Genomic DNA, 25,157 nt, shown 5'->3' with positions numbered 1-25,157 from the left:
ACTTGCCCTGGCACTTCATTGCAGTCTCGGACAAACCTATGAACTAACAAGTTTCCTCTTAAACTTTCACCTTACACTTTCGACCTTTCAACCTTCCAGTTTAAGATGGCACTACAGAAGGCATGTGATAACTTATTACTAGTTTGTAAGCAAAGAAATTTGGTTAAAACCATTATTACTAACACTTTATTTTCAATAAATTGTGGTAAACCACCTCTGCAAGCGATGATGAAGCGAGTGAAGGCAAAGCGAATTCACCGGATGTGCCCTGCTGGAACGCTGCTGGAGCTGGGGCCGTGCTGCGTGGAGTGAACGATTTGAAGGAAGGAGACGGGACAGAGGAGTTCTGATGCCCATCCAGCTAACCGGGGTATGAGGAGGGATCACTCTAAGCACTGAGCCAAATTGGAGAGGTCGAGAATGGCTTCTACGGCAGCTAAATCTAGGCCCGCAGTGATCACTGGCAGTGGGGCCCGGGTACTAGGGAGAGGTTCCGACAAATTCAAAGCCAAGAGACTGAACCTTCCTGACCAACCTCCCAAGTGGGACCAGGTCAAAAGCCTTGCTAAAGTCCACGTAGACCACATCCACTGCCTTGCCTTCACCCATTCTCCTGGTACCTTCCTCAAAAAGCTCTTAAAGTATTAGTTACACATGAACTATCACGCTCAAAGCCAAGCTGACTATCTCTAATAATAAAGCATCTTCTGATCACGAAGCAGCAGAGAGATTCAGTGATAAGTTTGTGAAAATCGTCATTAATGATAATCTAACACCAGAACAAGTTTACAATGCTGATTGCTTTATACCTTAAATAAAACCAAAAAAAATTGAAGTACATATACAGTGTGCTGTAGCGTTTTAATGAAAACATGGCATCGGAGGTGAGACTGAAATCCTGCCATTGTTTGTTGTTTAGCAGCTGATTCAGGTATTCTCTGATGCTGCTGGGCTGCTTTTGTTAAATGGATCATTTTTGGTTAGAAACATAGAAAACCTACAGCACAATACAGGCCCTTCAGCCCACAAAGTTGTGACGAACATGTCCCTACCTTAGAAATTACTAGATTCTCCATAGCCCTCTATTTTTCTAAGCTCCATGTACCTATCCAAAAAGTCTCTTAAAAGACCCTATCATACCTGCCTCCACTACCATTGCCGGCAGCCCATTCCACGCACTCACCACTCCCTGAGTAAAAAACTTACCCCTGACATCTCCTCTGTACCTCCTCCCCAGCACCTTAAACCTGTGTCCTCTTGTGGCAACCATTTCTTCCCTGGGAAAAAGCCTCTGACTATCCACACTATCAATGCTCATCGCCTTTACCAAAAGTGAGGCAGGAGAGGGGAATCCAAGCCAGGCTGAAACACAGGGGGATGAGGCCTCCTCTACCCGGCATCCTGTTGGCAAATGTGCCGTCACTGGAGAACAAAATCACGGATCTGAGGGCAAGACTGCTGCATCAGAGGCAGCTGAGAGTCGGCTCAATTGTATGCTTTATGGAAACATGGCTTTCTCCAGACACGCCGGATGCAGCAGACAGACCAGAGGGATTCACGATTCACAGAATGGACCCAACTGCTGACTCGGGGAAGGCAAAAGGAGAAGGTGTGTGTTTCATGGTTAACTCTCTGACATGAGTGGTTTGAGTGGTGGGTGAACTGGGAAGGGTCCAATGTAGCTGGAAGGTGGGATTTCATACGATCCATTACCAGCTGCTCAAAGCACTTCATGATTGTTGAGGTCAATGCCACTGAGTGGTAATCAATTCGGCCAATTACTGTCTCTCTCGGACACTGAAATGATGGTGGCTGCCTGGAAACCTGCAGGGACAGTGAACTGTTTCAGAGAGATGTTAAAGATGTCTGTTAAGACCTGTGTTAGCTAGGCTGGATGATCCCTCTGCACCCCTTAAGGTCTGTTGTCTGGCCCTGCAGCTTCTAATGGAGTCATATGAAGCCACGTTTGGATTACCTGTGAAGCCACATCTGGATCACTGCAATCTACAATGGACTCCTTATTGAAGAGAATAGATTAATGCATTCAAAGTGGTTCATTTGTATGACAGAAAGGGCACAGATAGCACAGCCTCCCAGAATGTCCTGTTCTCTAGAACAGAGGTCTTAGACAACAGCAGGCAAGAAAGACTGGATGAACTGATGTCCCTGGAGGAATTGACTGGCTCCATCTCTTCCTTTGCTGAAATAAAAGTCCCAGAAGTGACAGGTTACTGTCTCAGTTGTACTCGGCTCTGTAGGACTGGATGGGTCTGGACCTGCTTGAAGTGTAGAACGCTCTGGTTCTGACTGGCAGCAGGTCTGAATACATGAGGAAGAGTAATGTTATCCTCATCAACAGGCAGGAGAGGGAGAGGGAGGACATCAGAAATTGGAGATCACTTTCTCCATTGATTATAAGGTCCTCTTCAAGGCCATCACTAACTGGGTCAAGTCGGGTTGAGACAGGTGATCCTGTGCTGTACCTGGCAGGAATATCTCGTGCTGCTCCAAAGTGGGTTTTAGGGATGGAATCAGAAATGTTACCCATCTGCTCCACATGTAATGCAGTCCCAATCAATGTTAGGAAACAGACAGCTTCTCCATCAGAAAGTTGCCGAATCTCCTGTTTGTGGGCTGCATAAAAAAGTTTTGCTGAATCCATCAGGATGACGAAGAAGAGCATAACAGGGGTGATTTTGCTCGGCATTGAGGTGTTTATGTACAAGGATGTTGTCGTCATCTTCTGCTCAGACTCACGATCAGATTGCAGATTGATTAGCACCTGCAACCAGTCTGAGTTGGCATCGGGTCCAGGGTCAACCACGGGAAGAGTGAGGCCACGCTCTTCAGTATAGTTGTTATTCTGGGTGGGGGTCTGTGACTCGTGGTGTTTTGTAGGTATCTGTGCTGGGACCTCTGTTGTTTGTAATGCAGAAGTGACTTGGATGGAAATTTAGATGGTAACTTTTCTGATGACAAAAGGAATATTGGCAGAGTTGCAGACATTGTACAGATATTGTGTGCATTTTTTTTTTGCACAGTTGTAGGAAGGCTGTGGAGGCTTCAGAGAGGGTGCAGTAAAGTTTTACAAAGATGCTGCCTGGTTTAGTGGGTATGAGCTACAAAGCGAGGTTGGGTAAACATGGAGTGTCAGAGGCTGAGTGGTGTGGGGGGATACCTGACAGAAGTTTATAAAATTATGAGAGGAATAGATAGGGTAGACAGTCAGTCTTTTTCCCATGGGTAAAAGTTTAAAGGAGATGTCCAGCGCAAATTATTTTACAGAGTGCCAAGTGTCTGAAGCGGGCTGCCAGAGGTGGGGAAGGCATTTAAAAGGCATTCAGAAGAATCTGCAGGGGATGGAGGAATTTGGATCATGTTCAGGCAGAAGAATCTGCAGGGGATGGAGGGATATGGATGGTGTTCAGACAGAAGAATCTGCAGGGGATGGAGGGATATGGATCGTGTTCAGGCAGAAGAATCTGCAGGGGATGGAGGGATATGGATCGTGTTCAGGCAGAAGAGTCTGCAGGGGATGGAGGAATTTGGATCATGTTCAGGCAGAAGAATCTGCAGGGGATGGAGGGATATGGATCGTGTTCAGGCAGAAGAATCTGCAGGGAATGGAGGAATTTGGATCATGTTCAGGCAGAAGAATCTGCAGGGGATGGAGGGATATGGATCGTGTTCAGGCAGAAGAATCTGCAGGGAATGGAGGAATTTGGATCATGTTCAGGCAGAAGAATCTGCAGGGGATGGAGGGATATGGATCGTGTTCAGACAGAAGAATCTGCAGGGGATGGAGGGATATGGATCGTGTTCAGGCAGAAGAATCTGCAGGGGATGGAGGGATATGGATCGTGTTCAGACAGAAGAATCTGCAGGGGATGGAGGAATTTGGATCGTGTTCAGGCAGAAGAATCTGCAGGGGATGGAGGGATATGGATCGTGTTCAGGCAGAAGAATCTGCAGGGGATGGAGGGATATGGATCGTGTTCAGGCAGAAGAATCTGCAGGGGATGGAGGGATATGGATCGTGTTCAGGCAGAAGAATCTGCAGGGGATGGAGGGATATGGATCATGATCAGGCAGAAGAATCTGCAGGGGATGGAGGGATATGGATCGTGTTCAGGCAGAAGAATCTGCAGGGAATGGAGGGATATGGATTGTGTTCAGACAGAAGGGATGAGTTTGATTTGGTATCATGTTCAGCACAGACACTCTGCCTCAGGGCCGGTTCCTGTGCTGTACTGTTCTACGTGAAAATCCTGAGGGTCTTGACAGAGTGCCAACTGTTCAAAGTTCAAAGTCAACTTTATTTTCAAAGTACATAAATATCAGCATATACAGCCCTGAGATTCATTGATTTGGCCTGTGACAGTGGTGTTGTCAGAAAACCTGAATGTGGCATTGGAACTGTGCTCAGCCACACAGTCATAAGTGTAAAGCAAGTAGAGCAGGGTCTAAGCTCACAGCCCTGTGGTCACCTGTGCTGATGGAGGTCGTCGAGGAGATGTTGTTGCCAACCTGAACTGACTGGAATTTAGAAGTGAGGAAATTCAGGATCCAATTGCACAGGGTGAGGCCAAGGTCTTGTAGCTTACTGATTAGATTTGAGAGGATGATGGTACTGAATGCTGAGCTGTAGTTAATAATACAGCTGTAGTTAAGAAAGCTTATGGAGTGTTAGCTTTCATAAGTCGAGGGATAGAGTTTAAGAGTTGCGCGGTAATGATGCAGCTCTATAAAACTCTGGTTAGGCCACACTTGGAGTACTGTCTCCAGTTCTGGTTGCCTCAGTATAGGAAGGATGTGGAAGCATTGGAAAGGGTACAGAGGAGATTTACCAGGATACTGCCTGGATTACAGAGTATGCATTATGATCAGATATTAAGGGAGCTAGGGCTTTACTCTTTGGAGAGAAGGAGGATGAGAGGAGACATGATAGAGGTACACAAGACATTAAGAGGAACAGATAGAGTGGACAGCCAGCGCCTCTTCCCCAGGGCACCACTGCTCAGTACAAGAGGACATGGCTTTAAGGTAAGGGGAGGAAAGTTCAAGGGGGATATTAGAGGAAGGTTTTTTACTCAGAGAGTGGTTGGTGCGTGGAAAGCACTGCCTGAGTCAGTGGTGGAGGCAGATACACTAGTGAAATTTAAAAGACTACTAGACAGGTATATGGTGGAATTTAAGGTGGAGGATTATATGGGAGGCAGTGTTTAAGGGTCGGCACAACATTGTGGGCCAAATGGCCTGTACTGTGCTGTATTGTTCTTTGTTCTTATAACCATTCTGATGTATGCATTTGGCTGTCCAGATGTTCCAGGATTAAGTGAGGAGCCAATGAGGTGGCATCTGCTGTAGACCTGTTGCTCCGGATGCAAATTGGAGAGGATCCAAGTCACCTCTCAGGCAGGAGCTGATATGTTTCATCACCAACCTGTCAAAACACGTCATCACTGTCGATGTACCTCAGTGTAACTGGGCGACAGTCAGTGAACCAGGTTACCACGCTCTTCCTGAACACCCCAATATAATTGAAGCCTGCTTGATGTACCACACACTGCCGAAGCAAGCGGTTAAAGGTCTCAGTGAGCACACCAGACAGTTGATCAGCACAGGTCTTTAGTACGTGGCCAGTTACCCAGTCCAGACGCTTTCCTGGGATTCACCCTCCAGAAGACAAACCGCACTTCAAATCATCGGGGGATGTGGGAGTTTGCGATGTTTCCTCCATGTTCTGATGGTCAACATGAGCAGAGAAAACATTGAGCTCATCTGGAAGTGAAGCTTTGTTGTCTCCCATGTCACTTGATTTAACTTTATAGAGGTGATAACATTCAAACACTGCCACAGCTGTCGAGAATCGTATCGTTGATTGAAGTTTGGTTTGGAACTTCAACTTAGCCTGTGAAATGACTTTCAGAGATCATATCTGTCCTTCGTGTTGCTTTCTTGGTCTCCAGACGTGAATGCTTTTGATCTGGCCCTCAGCAAATTTTGGATCTCATGGTTCATCCAGAGCTTGTGACTGAATGATTGCTTGTGACTACTCTGAATGATTTTGTGGAGACACACTCATCTACAGCTGATTCACAAAAGTCCATTACAACCATGGTGTTTTCATTCAGATCGCTAGATGAGCGCTTGAACATGGCCCATTTTACTGCTTCAGAGTAATCCCATAAACGCTCCTCAGTCTCCCATGACAAACTCTTTGCTGTTCTAATCTCTGGAGCTTTGCTTTTGTAGCCGCTGTCTGTATGCAGATGGGAGAAGTATAGCCAAGTGATATGATTATCAAATAGTGGTCTGGGCAAGGAACAGTAGGCATTTCTTATCTCAGTGCAGCAGTGGTCTAGTATTTTGGGACTTCTGGTGATACAGGTAGTATGCTGGATGTCATTGGCAGGCTTTTCTTCAAACAAGCCTTGTTGAAATCTCTATCATTTGAAATGATTTGGAATGGGCTGTTTCTAGTTTGCAGGAGACATCATGCAGTGTCATGATTACGTGATTACAGTTGGCCGTTGCTGGTATATAGGCTGTGGTAAGGATTACAGAGGAGAACTCCCGAGGTAAAAAGAAGGGATAGCATTTGACTGCTGGGTATTCCAAATCAGGGGAACACAAGGCTGACAGAACTGTCATGTCAGAGCTGGAACATTGAGTGTGTGTCTTCAGGCTCCTCTACCTCTTCCTTGATCTTATCAATGAGAAGAGGACATATCCTGAATGATGGGGGGTGGGGCCTTAATGATTGATGCCAACTTTCTGAGGCATTGCCTTTTTAAGGTGTCCTGGATGCTGGAAAGGCTGGTGCCCATGATGGAGCTGACTGAGTTTACAACTTTCTGCAGCTTATTCCGATCCTGTACAGTGACCCTCACACCAGACGGTGATGCAACCAGTTAGAAAGCTCTTCACAGTGCATCTGTAGGAAGTTGTGAGTGTCTTTGGTGACATCCCAGCTGTCCTCAAGTTCCTCAGGAAATATAGCCGCTGTCATGCCTTCTTTGTAATTGTATCAAGATGTTGGGCCAGGATAGATCCTCAGAGATGTTGACACCCAGCAACTTGAAACTGCTCCCCCTCAGCAAGCTGTTTACTGTTTACCTGTGCTGCACACTACATGCACTCTGAATTATGTTTTATTAATGTATTTGTGGTAATATTTTGTTTTCTATGCAGTGAGATGTGTTTTATGGATGCACCGTGGTCTGAAGGAATGTTGTTTTGTTTGGTTGTATTATGTACAGTCAGATGACAATAAACTAGAACGTGTCCTATTTAACCGAAGATAATTTTAACTCTTGTATAGTCAGTTCACTCTACAATAAATGTGACATTCTGATACCTTCTCTGATTACTTGCTGAAGCTGAAATTGTCCCAGTTGCTAAAGATACCCAGTGAACCCAGCTCCCTCTGCATCTGCAGCCTCTCCCCATTTCAATAATACACTCCTTCGTTTTCCCTGACAAAATGAACAATTCCACATTCTGCCACCTTACACTCCATTTGTCAGATGATTTGCCCATTCTCATGACTCTATCCCTTTGGAAACTGCAAACCTGAATATCACAATTTACTTTCCTCTTCATGCTGGTGTCAAATTTAACCACCATATCATTGGAAACTTCATTTGCCTCAGCAAGAACATTACAGAAAATTATAAAAATCTGTGTACCCAGAACTAAACACAATGGCATCCACTTTTCCATCCTGACAACAGGATGTTAGTACAGAGGAGATGTCAGGATTAAGTTTTTTTTTTACGCAGAGAGTGATGAGTGCGTGGAGTGGGCTGCCGGTGGTGGTGGTGGAGGCGGAAGTGATACGGTCTTTTAAGAGACTCCTGGATAGGTCAGGTCAAGTCAAGTCAAGTCACTTCTATTGTCATTTTGACCATAACTGCTGGTACAGTACATAGTAAAAGTGAGACAACGTTTTTCAGGACCATGATGTTACACGACACAGTACAAAAACTAGACTGAACTACGTAAAAGAAAACAACACAGATAAAGCTACACTACAGACCTACACAGGACTGCATAAAGTGCACAAAAACAGTGCAGGCATTACAATAAATAATAAACTGGACAATAGGGCAAGGTGTCAGTCCAGAATTCGGGTACTGAGGAGTCTGATAGCTTGGGGGAAGAAACTGTTACATTGTCTGGTCATGAGAGCCCGAATGCTTCGGAGCCTTTTCCCAGATGGCAGGAGGGAGAAGAGATTGTATGAGGGGTGCATGGGATCCTTCATAATGCTGTTTCCTTTTCAGATGCAGCGTGTAGTGTAAATGTCCGTGATGGCAGGAAGAGAGACCCCGATGATCTTCTCAGCTGACCTCACTATCCGCTGCAGGGTCTTGCGATCCGAGATGGTGCAATTTCCGAACCAGGCAGTGATGCAGCTGCTCAGGATACTCTCAATACAACCCCTGTAGAATGCGATGAGGATGGGGGGTGGGAGATGGACTTTCCTCAGCCTTCGCAGAAAGTAGAGAGGCTGCTGGGCTTTCTTTGCTATGGAGCTGGTCTTGAGGGACCAGGTGAGATTCTCTGTCAGATGAACACCAATAAATTTGGTGCTCTTAACGATCTCTACCGAGGAGCTGTCGATGTTCAGCGGGGAGTGGTCGCTCCGTGCCGTCCTGAAGTCAACAACCATCTCTTTTGTTTTGTTCACATTAAGAAACAGGTTGTTGGCTCTGCACCAGTCCGTTAGTCATTGCACCTCCTCTCTGTAAGCTGACTCGTCGTTCTTGCTGATGAGACCCACCACGGTCGTGTCATCGGTGAACTTGATGATATGGTTTGAGCTGTGTGTTGCAGCACAGTCGTGGGTCAGCAGAGTGAACAGCAGTGGACTGAGCACGCAGCCCTGGGGAGCCCCCGTGCTCAGTGTGATGGTGTTGGAGATGCTGCTCCCGATCCGGACTGACTGAGGTCTCCCAGTCAGCAAGTCTAGGATCCAGTTGCAGAGGGAGGTGTTCAGGCCCAGTAGGCTCAGCTTTCCAATGGTAAATGGAGCTTAGAAAAATAGAGGGCTATGGGTAATTATGGGTATCTGTATGGGTAATGGGCTATGGGTAAACCTAGGTAATTTCTAAGGTAAGGACATGTTCGGCACAGCTTTGTGAGCTGAAGGGCCTCTATCGTGCTGTACGTTTTCTATATTTCTATGTTTCTAACCAAAAATGACCCATTTATGCTGACTGCCTTCTTTTTGTTTGTCAGCCAACATTCTGCACCATAATTTACATTTTCTACAATAACCTTTGATATGACACCATAGTAAACGTTCACTGGAAATCTAAACGCATTTGATCCACCTTTACCCACAGCATATTATCACTGTAAAAAGAGGCCAATAAATAGATCAAACATGATATCCCTCTCACTAAACCATGTTGATCTTTGCTGATTCAGGGATGTTTGTTTTAGGTGTCCTGTTATCATGCCTAATGATTAAAATCTCATCTGTGCTCTCAGAACCCATTAAATCTTTATACCTCATTTTCCCTGACCCTGTTCTGCAACGGTTTAATCCAGATGCATTTGAAATTTCTGCACTTCTCAAGCTCTCTCCTCCTGTGAACTCCTGATATTCATCTCTCCACCACTGGTGTGTGTGCTTTGATTTACACAAAGACCAAACTCTGAGTTTCCCTGTCTGAAACTCTGCACTTGTGCTCCTCCTTTCAAACCGAACTCTATGTTCAGTCCAGGGTCACCGGCATCATTATTGTTCCCTGTGACTTGCCGACATATTATTTTGCAATTTGCCTCTGAAGTGTCACAGTACTTTTCATTATATTAATGCCAGTAGCTGGAGATTTTGCTACTAAATCTTGAAATATAATCTGTGTTGAAAGTTTATTTGTGAAGTGGGCTTGTCCAGGAAGTTCCTGAATGAGGACATGAGGAAGGAATAACAATATTTTGAACTTTGATGTTTTATAAGCTGAAAAAGAACTTGGGGGTAAAAGCCACAGAGTTGAAAGCTGCTTTTGAATGAAAATGTTCTTGTAAGTATCCAAGTGAGACACAAGTGTCCTACCCATTCCCAACATTGCCACTGTCTGGATCATGGGGGGAGCCTTTCCCTCGATCCTCAGCTCCAAACTGATTTTGTGTTACATTGAAGTTCAACGCAATGTGAAACACAAATGAATTGAGTCAGCTCCTCTCAGGGTCCTTTCTATTAAAGACTCTCTGGAGTCAGTTCAGAGACAATTCCCAAATACTTCCAGACATTCTATGTCACTGCAAAACATCAGCTCCTAACTGGAATGAACAGGACAACTTCACCCAAATGTAGAGGAATGGACAGGACAGGAGTTGGCACAGGGTGTTGATAATTCAGAGAAGATTTAACTTGATTTCTTTTTCTTTTTGAAAATATGTCACATTTCACTTGCTTGCAAATTTATACCCACGTGTATTAAACAATGACAGATACCTTTCAGTAATTCCCTTATCTTCCTCACATACAGAAGTGCTCTGGTATAAAGTGAAGAAAGCTGCTGTCCAATGATCATCACACCAATCACTACAAAGTCCATTGGGGAAAGGCCTGCAATTAAAAATAAATCAAATAAACAAACGTGGAACAAATCTCCAAAGAAATGTCAAGAGAACTTCCAGTGGTTGCAACAACCAAACTCTTACACTGATGTCCCAGTGAAGGGAACATGCCAATTCCCACCCAGTATGCTAACCTGTGACCCAGACCTATACCATCAGACCCTGTAGTAGATTAGCAAGACAATGAACTGCAGTGCCAGGCCAGAGTGAATAATTCATGGTACCCACTCTATTTTCCATGTGGGTTTCCGGCCCAGTCTTTATATGTCACCTGCTGCCAATTTCTGCACTGGCTGCTCCTTCTGGTTTCAATGGCCAGACCTTAAGGAGTTCATTAAGGTCCATAGTTCCTTTCTTCCAACATCCACATAAATTTCATGGAAAGTTGCTGAAATATGCATTCCAATTCTGACCAGTTTCCGTAGCATCTGCTGTTCATAACTGGAGCTCGATGCCAATTCTTCACTGGTGGAAATTTCTCAGCAGAGGCATTCTACATGATTGCAACCTAATTACCCTTATTTCATGATGTGGTCAACAGTCCATCAGAGAAGAGAAAGCTGTACATGGCATTCATCGAACACTCAGACATGTCAGTCACTGTCACCAGTTCCATCACTCCAGATGTTTGTAGTTGGAATGTTAGGTGTGGCCTGACTAAAGATAGTACAGTTGTAACGTGATGTCTCAACCTTGTACTTGATGCCCTACCGATGAAGGCAAGCACACCACGCACCTTCTTTACAATCCTGTCTGTCTGTGTCACCACTTCCAGGGAACTATGTACTTGTCCTAAGTTAATTACCATCTCCCATTCCTATGCCCAATTACACAGATGATCTTGGTCTTGTTCTATACTTAGACAACTTTCTTCACTGTCCACTATCACACCAATTTTGCTGTTGTCCGTGGATTTACTGATCATGTCACCTACATTGTTGTCCCAATCGTTAACGTCAATGACAAACAACAGGGGACAGGGCACCAATCACTGCAGTACACTATTTGTCATCCATTGCCACCTCTGCCTCTGACAACCAAGCTAAATCTGCTTTAGTGATGCTGCTTGGGAGAATTATTTTCTTGGATACTAGTGAGAACTTTGTTTCTCTTTAGGAAATAGCACCAGGTGATCCGTTACATTCTCCCAGGGAACATAAATGGTCCCTTGGTTTCATGTCTCATCCAAAGGCAGAGGTGTACTGGAGTGTTAAATTATCAGAGATTACACAGACCAGGACTGCATTCCCTGCCGTTTACTCAGGTGTAATTGGAGTTTTCAAGATATTAATGGTAGATGGAAGCGATTTCCATACGTTGGGACTGAGAAACGTTACCACAGAAATTTCCTTACAAAGCACCATTTTGATTCAGTATTTTACAGTTGGGATTTACTTTTTCCAGAGTGGAAATGCTCTCCACAGAAATTCAATAATGTGCTGTGTACAGTGGTCATCCTCACACCCTAATGGGGTTTCCACATCCGGAACACTGGTGATGTCATTTCCTGTGCAACATCCTCCTGTCGGGAAACTGCAGTGTCATTAGACTGGAACTTGGAGATGCTCCTGACTACCTGCCATGGTCTCCTCTCAGTGAGTAAATGTAGCCTCAGTAACACCATCTGAAGTCCCCATCACTTGTTTAAATGGCCAAGACCAGACTTCTGAAAATGCCACACTTCCCTCGCACTGGTTTGGGGGATGTGGGTCCTGTAGTTACTCCCCTCAGCTTGTCCTGAGAGGCTGATATTGAGCATCCCACTGGAATCTCTCATGATGGGAACTGGGTAGAGACTCCAGGAAACTAACCCAGAGACAATAAACTACTGGTCTCTGTGTGCTGACACTGTGATATCATTGTATGAACACAATTAAACCTCAATCAAATCCGGCACATCAGCAGCCCCTCAGGATTAGGGTTGATCCGTTTCCACCTCAGTACCATGGGTTCTGATGTGAATATTATTATTATTTAAATTGTATTATTTAGCTGCATCATTCTAGAATTATTTTGTTCTCCTTAACATTTGTGTTTAAGCAAACTACATTAAAGAATTTTGAATTAAACAATTGTGAATGATAAGAGTATTGGTCACGTACCTTCAACCACAATCCAATAAATTAATGCAATGTATAGGGCGGTAAGTGACAAAGTATTACAGATCCACAGGATTAGAAAATAAAATGCATCTCCCTGACGTCCTGTGGAGAAATAAAAAAAGAATATGAAAGCCGTTAACAATAAATGCAGACTGATTATGATGCCGGAGGTCATTCTGGACATTAATCAATGCTAGCTCCCCAGGAAGCAATCACAATCCCACCGTTGACCCCACTTTAACCGTTACTCTCTCACCCCAGTTATTACCAATGGCAAATCCTCCATCTCATCTCCCCCAAATGTAAAAGACATAACAGTAAATGTCCTTGGTGAGAACTAGATAGATAGATAGATAGATAGATAGATAGATACTTTATTCATCCCCATGGGGAAATTCAACTTTTTTTTCCAATGTCCCATACACTTGTTGTAGCAAAACTAATTACATACAATACTTAACTCAGTAAAAAATATGATATGCATCTAAATCACTATCTCAAAAAGCATTAATAATAGCTTTTAAAAAGTTCTTAAGTCCTGGCGGTTGAATTGTAAAGCCTAATGGCATTGGGGAGTATTGACCTCTTCATCCTGTCTGAGGAGCATTGCATCGATAGTAACCTGTCGCTGAAACTGCTTCTCTGTCTCTGGATGGTGCTATGTAGAGGATGTTCAGAGTTTTCCATTATTGACCGTAGCCTACTCAGCGCCATTCTGTTCTAAACCATCAGATCCAGCTGCACCTGATTCAGCATCATCAGTCTTCCTCCCCATCACTAAATTATTTGTTCAAAGATTAACCTGAAGTGCAAGGATAATCCCTGATTTGCTCTTGTCTCTGTAATTTTGCTTCCAACAACACGTTCGATGCCCATCGATGGGTGTGACTGAGACTGTCCACCTGTCTCTGTGGTTCCCTCCCATCCCTTTGCCCACTGGATCAATGTTCCCAAATGTTCCTGTTGCCCTGGTGTTGAAATTGCATCTCTCTCTCACTGGATTCTATCCCATCTCAGTTCTAATTTCAGTTTCTCTACAAAGCCACCGTGTGTCTGTGTCAGGCTTCGTGTCTGTGGACTCACTTTCATCAACTTCAGTTCTGAATGTTATCTGTTTAATTTTATTGTTTGTATTTTTTTCTACACATCGGGTGTTTGACAATCTCTTTTTAATGGGTTCTATTGTGTGTCCTTGTTTTGTGGCTGCCTGTAAGGAGACGGATCTCAATGTTGTATATCGTACACATACTTTGATAAGAAATGTACTTTGAACTTTGATGTACCATCCCCGTTCTAAACCTGCTCCTTCTTGTTCAATTGATCCTCTTCACTGCCAACTTCTCTTCCAGGGCAAATGTTAACTGACATTGTTAATGGTTCCTTCTCCTCAGATATTGATCCTCCTACTTTGAAATCTCCCATCGTCACCTCCTTGGATTTAAATAAAAGCAAAATCCTGCAGCTCAGCCATGGCAACATCACTGTCTGGTCATTCAAATCCATCCGGTTGCCTGGTGACTGGAGCTGAACACAATGTGTCCAAAACAATATAGTGACTGGAAAACCCCACGTGTTGAGAATCTGAAATCCGCTCAGTGGCCACTTTATTAGGTACACCTGTACACCTGCTCGTTAATGTGAATATCTAATCAGCCAATCATGTGGGAGCAACTCAATGTATAATAGCATTCAAACATTGTCATGGGGTTCAATTGTTGTTCAGACCAAACACTAGAATGGGGCAGAAATGAGTGACTTTGACTGTGGAATGATTGTTGGTGCCAGATGTGGTGGTTTGAACCTGCAGAAACTGCTGATCTACTGAGATTTTCATGCATAACAGTCTGTAGAGTTTACAGAGGATGGTCCAAAATGGAAATAAAAAAGAGCGACAGTTCTGTGGGCAAAAACATTTTGTTAATGAGAGAGGTTGGAGGTGGATTGCCAGACTGTATCAAGCTGACAGGAAGCTGACAATAACTCAAATAACCACGTGTTACAACAGTGGTGTGCAGAAGAACACCTTTGACAGACAACATATCGAGCCTTGAAGTGGATGGGCTACAGCAGCAGAAGACCATGAACACACACTCAGTGGCCACTTTATTAGGTACAGGAGGGAGCTGATAAAGTGGTCACTGAGTGTATCAGAGAAAATGCTGGAGGTACTCAGCAGTAGAAGCAGCATTTGTGCAGAGATTTGATGCTTCTAGTCACAGAGAAGAGTGAGAGAAATCCTGAGAATTACAAGAGAGAAAGAAAAACAACGGTGTACGATACACTGCAGTTGCTGGAAATTTGGAATAAAAAAGAATTCTAGATTTCCATTTCTGCATCTCTGGAGAATGGAAAACAGAGTTATGGTTACACACTCTAATCTTGTATCAGAAGTGGTCAGTTCGAACATAAACTGCAATGGCTGGTTATCTGAAATTGATGAATTCATTATTGCAGCTCTTGGGACTCAATGTGGAATAAGAAATACTGCTCCTCAGTAGATTTTGGTGGAACTGCAGGAAGTATTAGTAGTGGACCAATCAATTCAAAGAGAGAGAGAGCTTTGCCCAGGTCGGGGAGAAGTGCACAGACACAGTAGCTCAACAACGCGCAAGGATGCTGAGAAAGCCCCGAAATGAAAGAGAGACACTGTCTAGTGGAGCAGTCATGGAAGGAGTGGTCATCAGAGTAGTACAAGTCAGAGTAGAAGGGCTTTGGCTCATCGGAGCCGTGGCGAGGATGGGCCTGGATGAGGTAGGTTACTTTTTTTTCCCTCTAACAAGAATAGTTGGTATGACTGTGAGGCCAGTTTTCTGTTCTGGGTACCAAATGTGGGTTATCCGGGAGACTTCCAGACTTCCTGATGGCCACATCTGTGCGAGGTGCATTGAGCTGCAGCTCCTTAAAGACCAAGTTATGTGAACTGGAGCTGGAGCTCAATGACTTTCGGCTTGTTAGGGAGAGTGAGGAGTTAATAAGGAGCTATAGGCAGGTATTTACCCCAGGGCCACAGGACACAGATAAGTGGGTGACCGTCAGGAGAGGGAAGGGAGGATATCAGGTAGTGGAGAGCACCCCTGTGGCTGTCCCCTTTAACAATAAGTACTCCATTTTGGGTGCTGTTGGGGGGTGGGGGGTAACCTACCTGTGGTAAGCAATAGTGGCCATGCCTCTGGCACTGAGTCTGGCCCTGTGGCTCAGAAGGGTAGGAATGGAAGAGGATGACAGCTGTAATAGGGGACTCCATAGTTAGGGGGACAGAAAGATGATTCTGTGCGCACAAACAAGGATGGTAGATTGCCTCCCAGGTGCCAGGGTTCACGATGTTTCTGAATGCATCCACAATATCCGTAAGGGAGGGTGAGCAGTCAGATGTCGTGATACATATTGGTACCAACAACATCGGGTAGAAAAAGGGTGGAGGTCTTGAAAGCAGAATACAGAGAGTTAGCAAAGAAGCTGAGAAGCAGGACCTCAAATGCTGTAACCTCAGGATTGCTGCCTGTGCTACTCAGCACTGAGTATAGGAATAAAATGAGGTGGAGGATAGATGTGTGGCTGAAAGATTAGAACAGGGGGCAGGGATTCAGATTTTTCGATCATTGGCACCTCTTCTGGGGCAGGTGTGACAAAAAGGACGTGTTGCACTTGAGTCAAAGGGGGACCAATATCCTGTTAGCGATGTTTGCTAATGCCATTGGGGAGGGTTTAATCTAGATTTGCAGGGGCGTGAGAGGATGGGGAGGTTGGAATACAAGGAGAAACAGCTTGTAGGGAAATAGTGAGGAAGCACAGGCAGATGTTAGAACAAAGATGCACTCAGCCTGATGGTTTGAGATGTGTCTCCTTTTTTTGCAAGGAGTTTCATAAACAAGGCGGGTGAACTTAGAGCATGGATCATTAAGTGGAACTATGACGTTGTGGCCTTTACAGAGACTTGGATGTCTCAGGACCAGGAATGGCTTCTGAGTGTGCCAAGCTTTGGATGTTTTAAAAAGAACAGGGAAGTAGACAAAAAAAGTGGGGGTGTGGCATTGCTAATCAGGGATAGTATCACAACTACAGAAATGGAGGAAGTCATGGAGGGATGGTCTACTGAGCCAGCGTGGGTGGAAGTCAGAAACAGGAAAGGGGTAATAATTCTACTGGGTGCTTTTTTATAGATCCCCAATAGTAACACGGATATCAAGGAGCAGATACGGAGGCGGATTCTGGAACAGTGAAATAATAATATGGTTGTTGTGATGGGAGATTTTAACTTTCCTAATATTGATTGGCATCTCCTTAGCGCAAGGGGTTTAGATGGGGTGGAATTTGTTAGGTGGGTTCAGCAACGTTTCCTGACACAATACGTAGATATGCCAACTAGAGGAGGGACTGTGCTTGATCTGGTATTGGGAAATGAACCTGATCAGGTGTCAGATCTCTTGATGGGATGAGCATTTTGGAGGTAGTGACCACAATTCTATCTCTTTCATCATAGTGCTGGAGAGGGATAGGAGCAGACAATTTGGGAAAACATTTAATTGAAGTAGGGGGAAATATGAAGCTATTAGGCAGGGACTTGGGAGCATAAATTGGGAGCAGATGTTCTCAAGGAAATGCATGGCAGAAACGTGGCAAATATTCATGGGACATCTGCATGGTGTTCTGCATGGGTATGTTCCATTGAGGCAGGGAAAGGATGGCATTGTTCAAGAACCTTGGTGTACAAAGGATATAGAAAAATCTAGTTAAGTAGAAAAGAAAAGCTTACAAAGATTCACAAAACTAGGTACTGTTAGAGCTCTAGAAAATGACAAGGTTGCAAGGAAGGAGTTTAAAAATGGAACTAGGAGAGCCAGAAGGGACCATGAAAAGGCCTTGGTGAGCAGGATTAAGGAAAACCCCAAGGCATTCTACAAGTATGTGAAGAGCAAGATGATGAGTCATGTGAGAATAGGACCAATCAAGTATGATAGTGGAAACATGTGGAGTCGGAGGAGGTAGTGGAGGTACTTTACTTCTGTATTCCAGGGGAAAAGACCTTGGTAATTGTGGGGATGACTTATAGCAGACTGAACTGCTTGAGCATATAGACTTTAAGAAAGAAGAGGATGTGCTGGAGCTTTTAGAAGGCATCAAGATGGATAAGTCACCAGGACTGGATGAGACATACCCGAGACTACAGTGGGAAGTGAGGGAGGAGATTGCTGAGCCTCTTGTGATGATTTTTGCATCATCAATGGGGATAGGAGAGGTTCTGGAGGATTGAAGGATTACTAATGTTGTTCAATTGTTCAAGAAAGGGAGTAGAGATAACCCAGTAATTTATAGACCAGTGAGTCTGACTTCAGTGGTGGCTAAGTTGTTGGAAAAGATCCTGAGAGGCAGGATTTATGAGCATTTGGAGAGACATAATCTGATTCAGGATAGTCAGCATGGCTTTGTCAAGGGCAGGTCATGTCTAACGAGCCTGACTGAATTCTCATTGATGAAGGTAGAGCAGTGGATGTAGTATATATGGATTTCAATAAGGCATTTATTAAGGTTCCCCATGCAAGGCTCCTTCAGAAAGCAAGGAGCATGGGATCTAAGGAGACCTTGCTTTGTGGATCCAGAACTGGCTTGCCCACAGAAAGCAAAGGGTGGTTGTAGATGGTTCATATTCTGCATGGAGGTCAGTGACCAGTGGTGTTCCGCAGGGATCTGTTCTGGGATCCCTCCTCTTTGTGATTTTTATAAATGTCCCGGAGAAAGAAGAGGAAGGGTGTTTTAGTAAGTCTGATGATGATACAAAGGTTGGAGTGTTATGGATAGTCTTGAGAGTTGTCAGAGATAACAGTGGGACATCGATAGGATGCACAATTGGGCTGAGAAGTGGCAGATGGACTTCAATGCAGGTATGTGTGAAGTGTTTCATTTAAGTAGATCAAATTTGAAGACAGATATAATATTAACAGTAAGACTCTTGCAATGTGGAGGTTTTGAGAGATTTTGTGGCTCATATCCATAGGACACTCAAAGCTGCTGCACAGGTTGACAGTGTTGTTAAGGTGTATGGTGTGTTGGCATTCATCAATTGGGATTGAGTTCAAGAGCCATGAGGTAATGTCACAGCTATATAAGACCTTGGTCAGACCTAACTTGAATACTGTGCTCAGTTCTAGTCACCTCATTGCAGGAAGGATGTGGACACTATAGAGAGAGTACAGAGGAGATTTACAAGGAATTTGCCTGGATTGGATGGCATATCTTATGAGAATGGGTTGAGTGAACCTGGCCTTTTCTCCTTGGAGCGATGATGGATGAGAGGTGACCTGATTGAGGCGTATAAGTTGATGAGGGGCATTGTCATGTGGATAACCAGACACTTTTTCCCAGAACTAAACTAGCTAACCTGAGGGGGCCTAGTTTTAAGGTGCTTGAAAATAGGTACCGAGGGGATGTCAGGGGCAAGTTTCTCACACAGAAAGTGGTGGGTGCGTGGAATACACTACCAGCAGCAGTGGTGGAAGCAGATACAATAGGGTATTTTAAGTGCTTCTTAGGTACACGGTGTCACAACCACGGATTCGGCAGTGCAGTAGATACGGCAATTGTGCTTGTGAATTTGCACGTCAGGTAATTATTATTTAATCATGACAGTATTTAACTCCATTCTTGCCATCATAATGCTTGTTGAGACTTGGACAGAGCATAGCAATGCTTTGCTGCTGTTTTGTATTCGGCCTTCCTTCAGATATTGGACTTTCAAATCAATGACTCCGAAGACTAGCAGTATTCGTTTAATGTTTAAATGTTCTTTTGAGTCACAGTGTAGGCTTCGTTTTCCTTTGAGAGTTTTAGCTATCAGCCCTGTTTTGGCTTAGCATTTATTGTTTTCTTTTCCCTTTAACACTGTTTGTATTAAATTCTGTGAACTACCAACTTGCTTCAGTGTCTCTCACTCTGCACTTGGGCCATATCCGAACCATGGTGACAGCACGTCTTGACCAGAAAGATGGGCCCAGCAGAGAGAGAACAGTTGAACTTGGCTGTGAGAATCACTGGTCAGGTAGGAGATCAGCTACAGGCAATGGAATCTGTTCTCAGTGAAGTTATGGAGGCAATGAGGCAGACAACCTCATGCCAACAAGCCAGTCTCACTTGGAGGAACAGGTGTTGTCCCTAGCTGCAGCTGTACAACAGCTCACCACAGACAATTGGAGTCAGGTCCGCACTCACGGACATTATCCACGAACTTACTGTGAACAGCCAGCATCAGCTGACAGCCATTAACGTTCTCACCAGCTCAATTCAGCAGCTTCAGGCCGCTTCAGTCCCGCTCCCAGCATCTCACATGTCCTCCTTTTCTGCTGCCCCGACAATCTCTACTACTAATGCTCCCACTCCTGCACCCAGAACAGAGACAACTCACATGATCGTTCAAGAACCGAGTATTTTACCACCAGGCAGATATTCTGCTGATTCTGATGGTTGCAGGAATTTTATTTCTCAATGCGAGCTGGCATTCCAAGCTCAGCCTGGATGTTTTGGTGATGATGCACGAAAATTGGCATACATGGTCAATCTTCTTGATGGTCCTCCACTCAGCCTATTCAACACTTTACGGGAGCAAAGCTACTCCATGGCCCGGTCATTCTGACATTTTGTGGCGGAGTTAAGGAGGGTTTTTGATCTTCTAGTACGGGGTCAGGAGACTGCTCACTGACTCTTGGACCTGCACCAAGGCAGAGGAACTGTGAGAGTCTATGTAGTCAAATTCTGTACCCTTGCATTAGAGATGGGATGGAATGAAAGATCCCTCATCACTGCCTTCCAAGGTGGGCTGAATGCAGGGGTCCGGCATGAAATCGCTCTCCAGGACGAGCAGGATAGTCTGGATGACCACATTAATCTGGCTATTCGAGTTGATGACCAGGTAATTGAGTGGTGCAGGGAAAGAATGTTTCAAACTTCCTACGCGCCGCCAGATTACTGTCTTTCCTTGCCCCCTCCCCGTCCCTCACCTGATCACCGTCTTTCCTCACCCTGTTCCCCTCCCTCAACACCCAGCCCACAGAGGAGCCTATACAAGTGGGGTGCATACACCTGTCTCAGGAGGAACGAGAGCAGTGCTGGATGACAGGTTCCTGCCTTTACTGTGGTGATCCGAAACACTTCCGGGCCGCTTGTTCCAAGCGTCCAGTGAAAGAGATTACCTGTCAGCAGGGAGGGGAATCCTGATGGGTCGGTTCTCTCTTCAGTCAGCTTCCCCTGATTCTGTAATGCTCTCAGCTTCCTTGTCGTGGAGGTCTCAGATCCATGAACTTAAGGCGCTTACTGACTCCGGTGCAGCTGGGAATCTTATGGACATCTCTCTCACTCAAAGATGGGGAGCTCCAACTCAGGAATTAAGAGAAAAGATCAACATCAAGGTGCTGGATGGTTGACCTTTGGGGCTCGGCCAGATCCACCTTTCCATCCAACCTCTCTGACTGGTGCTTGAAAGCAACCATCATGATGAAATATCTTTCTATCTGGTTAATTCACCTGAACTGTCACTGGTACTGCTCTTCCTTGGTAATCCCGACATAACCCATGGATCTATTGATCTCTGAAGGCACTCCAAGAGTGGGGACCGGCATACCTTTCTACCTGTCTGAGTCCAGCTCAAGCTCCATCCCATGTGTGTTGCCCTTAAGGCATTTGTTCAGCTTTATTACATTTTCGCTTTAGTAATTTGTTTGTAATTATTTTCTAGTTAAAGTTAAGATTGTTGAAAGTAAATTCATTATCTGTATTGTATCGCGGCATGCGATGACGTCACACCCGGTTTCACCGCGTCTTGTGGGTAAATACCGGTTTGGAGAGACGGGAAGGCGGGGGACTTGTGTGTGCAGGATCAGCGCGAGAAAAGTTTCATTCTACGCACTAACATCATAGAAGCAACGCCGTAAGTTCATAAGATAATCGATATGTTGGAGTAAAAATGTTAATGCTGATTCTGTTAAAAGGAACGACGGTTGATAAAGTTTATTTTCTTGTGTTATTGAAAGTGTTGCTGGATAGTTCGTGTTGAAGTGTATTTAAAGTTGATGGCATAGGTAGAATCTGACTGTATGTTGTACTTTAATGTAATATAGTTTGTTGCAGTTTTACTTTTACAAATGTTTATGATGTAAATGTGATGCCAAGAAGAAAACAAATACTGTATATATTTTGTATTGTTTTATCAAGTTTTCATCATATGTTAATGTGGAGGAGTGAACAGTAAACGGTTAATGTAACTGCGATCCTGCTTCATTGACTATGGTTTAACTCGGTGTTTAGTTCAGAGTTTCTACACCTGCACGAGAACACTACACCATGAATCCCCTCCTGTGTCAGCTAAGGCTGTGGACCTGTCTGGGATTCTGGCTAAATATGCAGGTATCCTTGATGAAAGAAAAAGGCCACCACCCTGCCCCCACACCAGCCATATGACTGTGTCATGGACCTCCTCGTTGGCACTTGTTCTCCCCGGACCGACTCTTTTCCCTCTCTTCTTTTTTGTGAGCAAGAGAGATGGCAAGCTCCATCCCTGCATCGATTATTGGCCCCTGTACAACAACACTGTGAAACCTCTTCCCTGGCTGGCCTCTGCTTTTGAACATCTCCAGGAAGCAACAATCTTTTCCAAAATTGATCTGCCCAATGCTTACAATCTGATTTGCATAAGAGAAGTGGATGAGTGGAAAATGGCTTGCAGCACCTCCAATAGCCACTATGAATACCTGGTGATGCCTTTTGGTCTTCCTAACGTTCCTACTGTATTCCAGGCCTTGGTTAACGATGTGCTCAGGGACATGTTGGACCAGTTTATGTTTGGGTATTTAGAGGACATCCTTGTCTATTCCCGTTCTCATCAGGAGCACGTCCAGCATGTCCAGAGAGCACTCAGATGCCTTCTTGAAAATAACCTGTACGCCAAGCCTGAAAAATGTGATTTCAATAAAGACCAGGTGTCATTTCTTGGGCCATATACTTACCCCATCCAGGTTCAAATGGACCCTAGTAAAGTTCAGGCAATTGCAGGGTGGCCCAAACCATCTACAGTCAAACAGGTACAGCGCTTCATGCGAACTTTTATTGCTGCTTCATCTGGAATTTCGGCTCTATTGTGGCTCCCATGAATGCACTCACCAAGAAGACCTTGGCAGGATTCTATTGGATGGATGATGCTAACCAAGCATTTTCCGAGCTAACGTGACGTTTCACCACTGCCCCACTGCTGCAACAGCCAGACCCATCTCAGCCATTCATTGTCAAGGTAGATGCATCCAGTGTAGGCACTGGAGCTGTCCTCTGTCAGCACTCGTCTGCGGATTGCCTGCTGCATCCTTGTGCTTTTCCTTCCTGTCGCTTGACTCCGTCCAAAAGGAATTACGACATTGGAAACTGGGAGCTTCTGGCTGTCAAGGAGGCCCTGGAGGAATGGTGATGCTGGATGGAGGGGGCAAAGCATCCATACTTGATCTGGACAGATCTCAAGAACCTTTCCTATATTCAGTATGATAAGAGACTCAATTCTCGCCAAGCCTGTTGGGCTCTTCTTCACACATTTCAATTTTGTCCTCACTTATCATCCCGGCAGCAAGAATACAAAAGCCGACGCTGTCTCCCAGCAGTTCGAAGAGTCTGAGGAAAACGCCAATTCGGAGCTCATTCTTCCTCGCTTGTGTATCGCTTCTCCGGTGAACTGGTGAATGGAGGCAGAGGTGAGGGCCAACCAACAATCAGATCCAAGCCTGGATGGGGGACCTCCCAGCCAGCTGTTTGTCCCTGCTGTGGGGTATTCCAAAGTGTTGGAATGGGATCTGGCTGGTCATCTAGGAATTCAACGGACTCAGGAGTTTATAAAGAGACAATTTTGGTGGCCATCTATGTCCCAGGATGTCGACGACTTTGTATCTGCCTGTCCCACCTGCCATCGGAACAAGACATCACGCCAGCATCCTCCGTGTCTGTTATGTCCACTGCCTGTGCCCCACCGCCCCTGGTCCCACCTCTCAGTAGATTTCATCACTGATCTGCCCCTGTCTAATGGGAACAGCACCATTTTGGTTGTTGTGGATCGATTTTTCAAGGCTGCCCACTTCATTGCCCTCCCCAAGCTCCTACCAGCTCATGAGACTGTCACACTCATGGTTCAACATGTGTTCAGGCTCCATGGCTTCCCTCAAGACATAGTCTCTGACCGTGGATCACAGTTCACTTCTCACTTTTGGAAGGCTTTCTGCTCTCTAGTAGGAGCCATCGCCAGCCTCTCGTCTGGCTTCCACCCCCAATCTAATGGCCAGACTGAGAGAGTGAACCAGGAGTTGGAGATAACCCTACGCTCTCTTGCCTCTTCCAACCCCACGTCCTGGAGCTCCCAATTGGTTTGGGCAGAGATTGCCGACAATAACCTCCAGTCGTCCTCCACCGGTCTGTCTCCCTTTGAATGTCAGAAGGGATTCCAGCCCCCACTCTTCCCTGATCAGGAGATCGACGAAGGAGTTCCTGCTGCTGAACAGCTGATCCAGGCTACAAGTGTACCTGGAGACGAGCCAGGGCTTCTCTGTGCCTTCCCAGCAGGCTGATCGATTCAGTCGACAGGTAAGGCCATTCAAGCCAGGAGAGGTGGTCTGGTTGGCATCAAGGGATCTTCCCCTGAAAGTTTATAACTGGAAATTGGCACCGCAGTATGTGGGACCATTTGTAGTGGAAAAGGCCGTCAGAAAGGTGCCCTATATATTGCATCTGTCAGCATCACTGAAGATCCATCTAGTATTCCATGTTCCCCAGCTCAAGCCAGTTACTACCTCTCCCCTGGCCCCAGTCACCCCACTTCCCCCTCCTCCCTGCCTGGTAGATGGTTCCTTTATCTATAATGTGCGGCGCCTCCTGGAATCTCACCGGGTACGTGGTAAGGTCCAGTACCTTGTGGACTGGGAACGGTACGGCCCAGAAGAACATACTTGGATCCCAGTGAAGAACATCTTGGACAAGTCACTGATCAGGGACTTCCAGCAGACACAGGTCTGTGGCGCCTCAGGGGCTGCGCCTAGAGAGGGAGGCCCTGTCACAACTACGAATTCAGCAATTGTGCTTGTGAGTTTGCATGTGTCACATAATTATTATTTAATCATGTTAGTATTTAACTCCATTCTTGTCGTCGTAGTGCCTGTCGAGACTTGGACAGAGCATAACAACGCTTTGCTGCTGTTTTGCATTCGGCCTTCCCTGAGATATTGGACTTTCAAATCAATGATTCTGAAGACTAACGGTATTCGTTTAATGTTTATATGGTCTTTTCAGCCACAGTGTATGCTTCATTTTTCTTTGAGAGTTTTAGTTAACGGCCCTGCTTTGGTCCAGCGTTTATTGTTTTATTTTCCCTTTAACACTGTTCGTATTAAATTCTGTGAACTATCGATCTTTTCGGTGTCTCTCACTCTGCACTTGGGCCATATCTGA

At 45.1% G+C, this 25,157-nt stretch overlaps 1 protein-coding gene across 1 annotated transcript in view; it reads right to left on the bottom strand.

Moving 5' to 3' along the window:
• LOC140738425 (uncharacterized) overlaps positions 1-25,157 on the bottom strand; it is a 124,013-nt gene that overhangs the window by 73,875 nt on the left and 24,981 nt on the right. Inside the window, exons 6-7 of the mRNA XM_073065700.1 lie at positions 12,699-12,800; positions 10,472-10,585 (exon numbers count right to left, since the gene is read on the bottom strand). Of these exons, the coding sequence (XP_072921801.1) occupies positions 10,472-10,585; positions 12,699-12,800 (216 nt within the window). The remainder of the gene's footprint in view (positions 1-10,471; positions 10,586-12,698; positions 12,801-25,157) is intronic.

This window comes from Hemitrygon akajei, chromosome 2 (genome assembly GCF_048418815.1).
Source record: "Hemitrygon akajei chromosome 2, sHemAka1.3, whole genome shotgun sequence".
Taxonomy (NCBI): Eukaryota; Metazoa; Chordata; class Chondrichthyes; order Myliobatiformes; family Dasyatidae; genus Hemitrygon; species Hemitrygon akajei.
The sequence above is the reverse complement of the archived record's forward strand: the minus strand, read 5'-3'. Positions and strand labels throughout refer to the sequence as shown.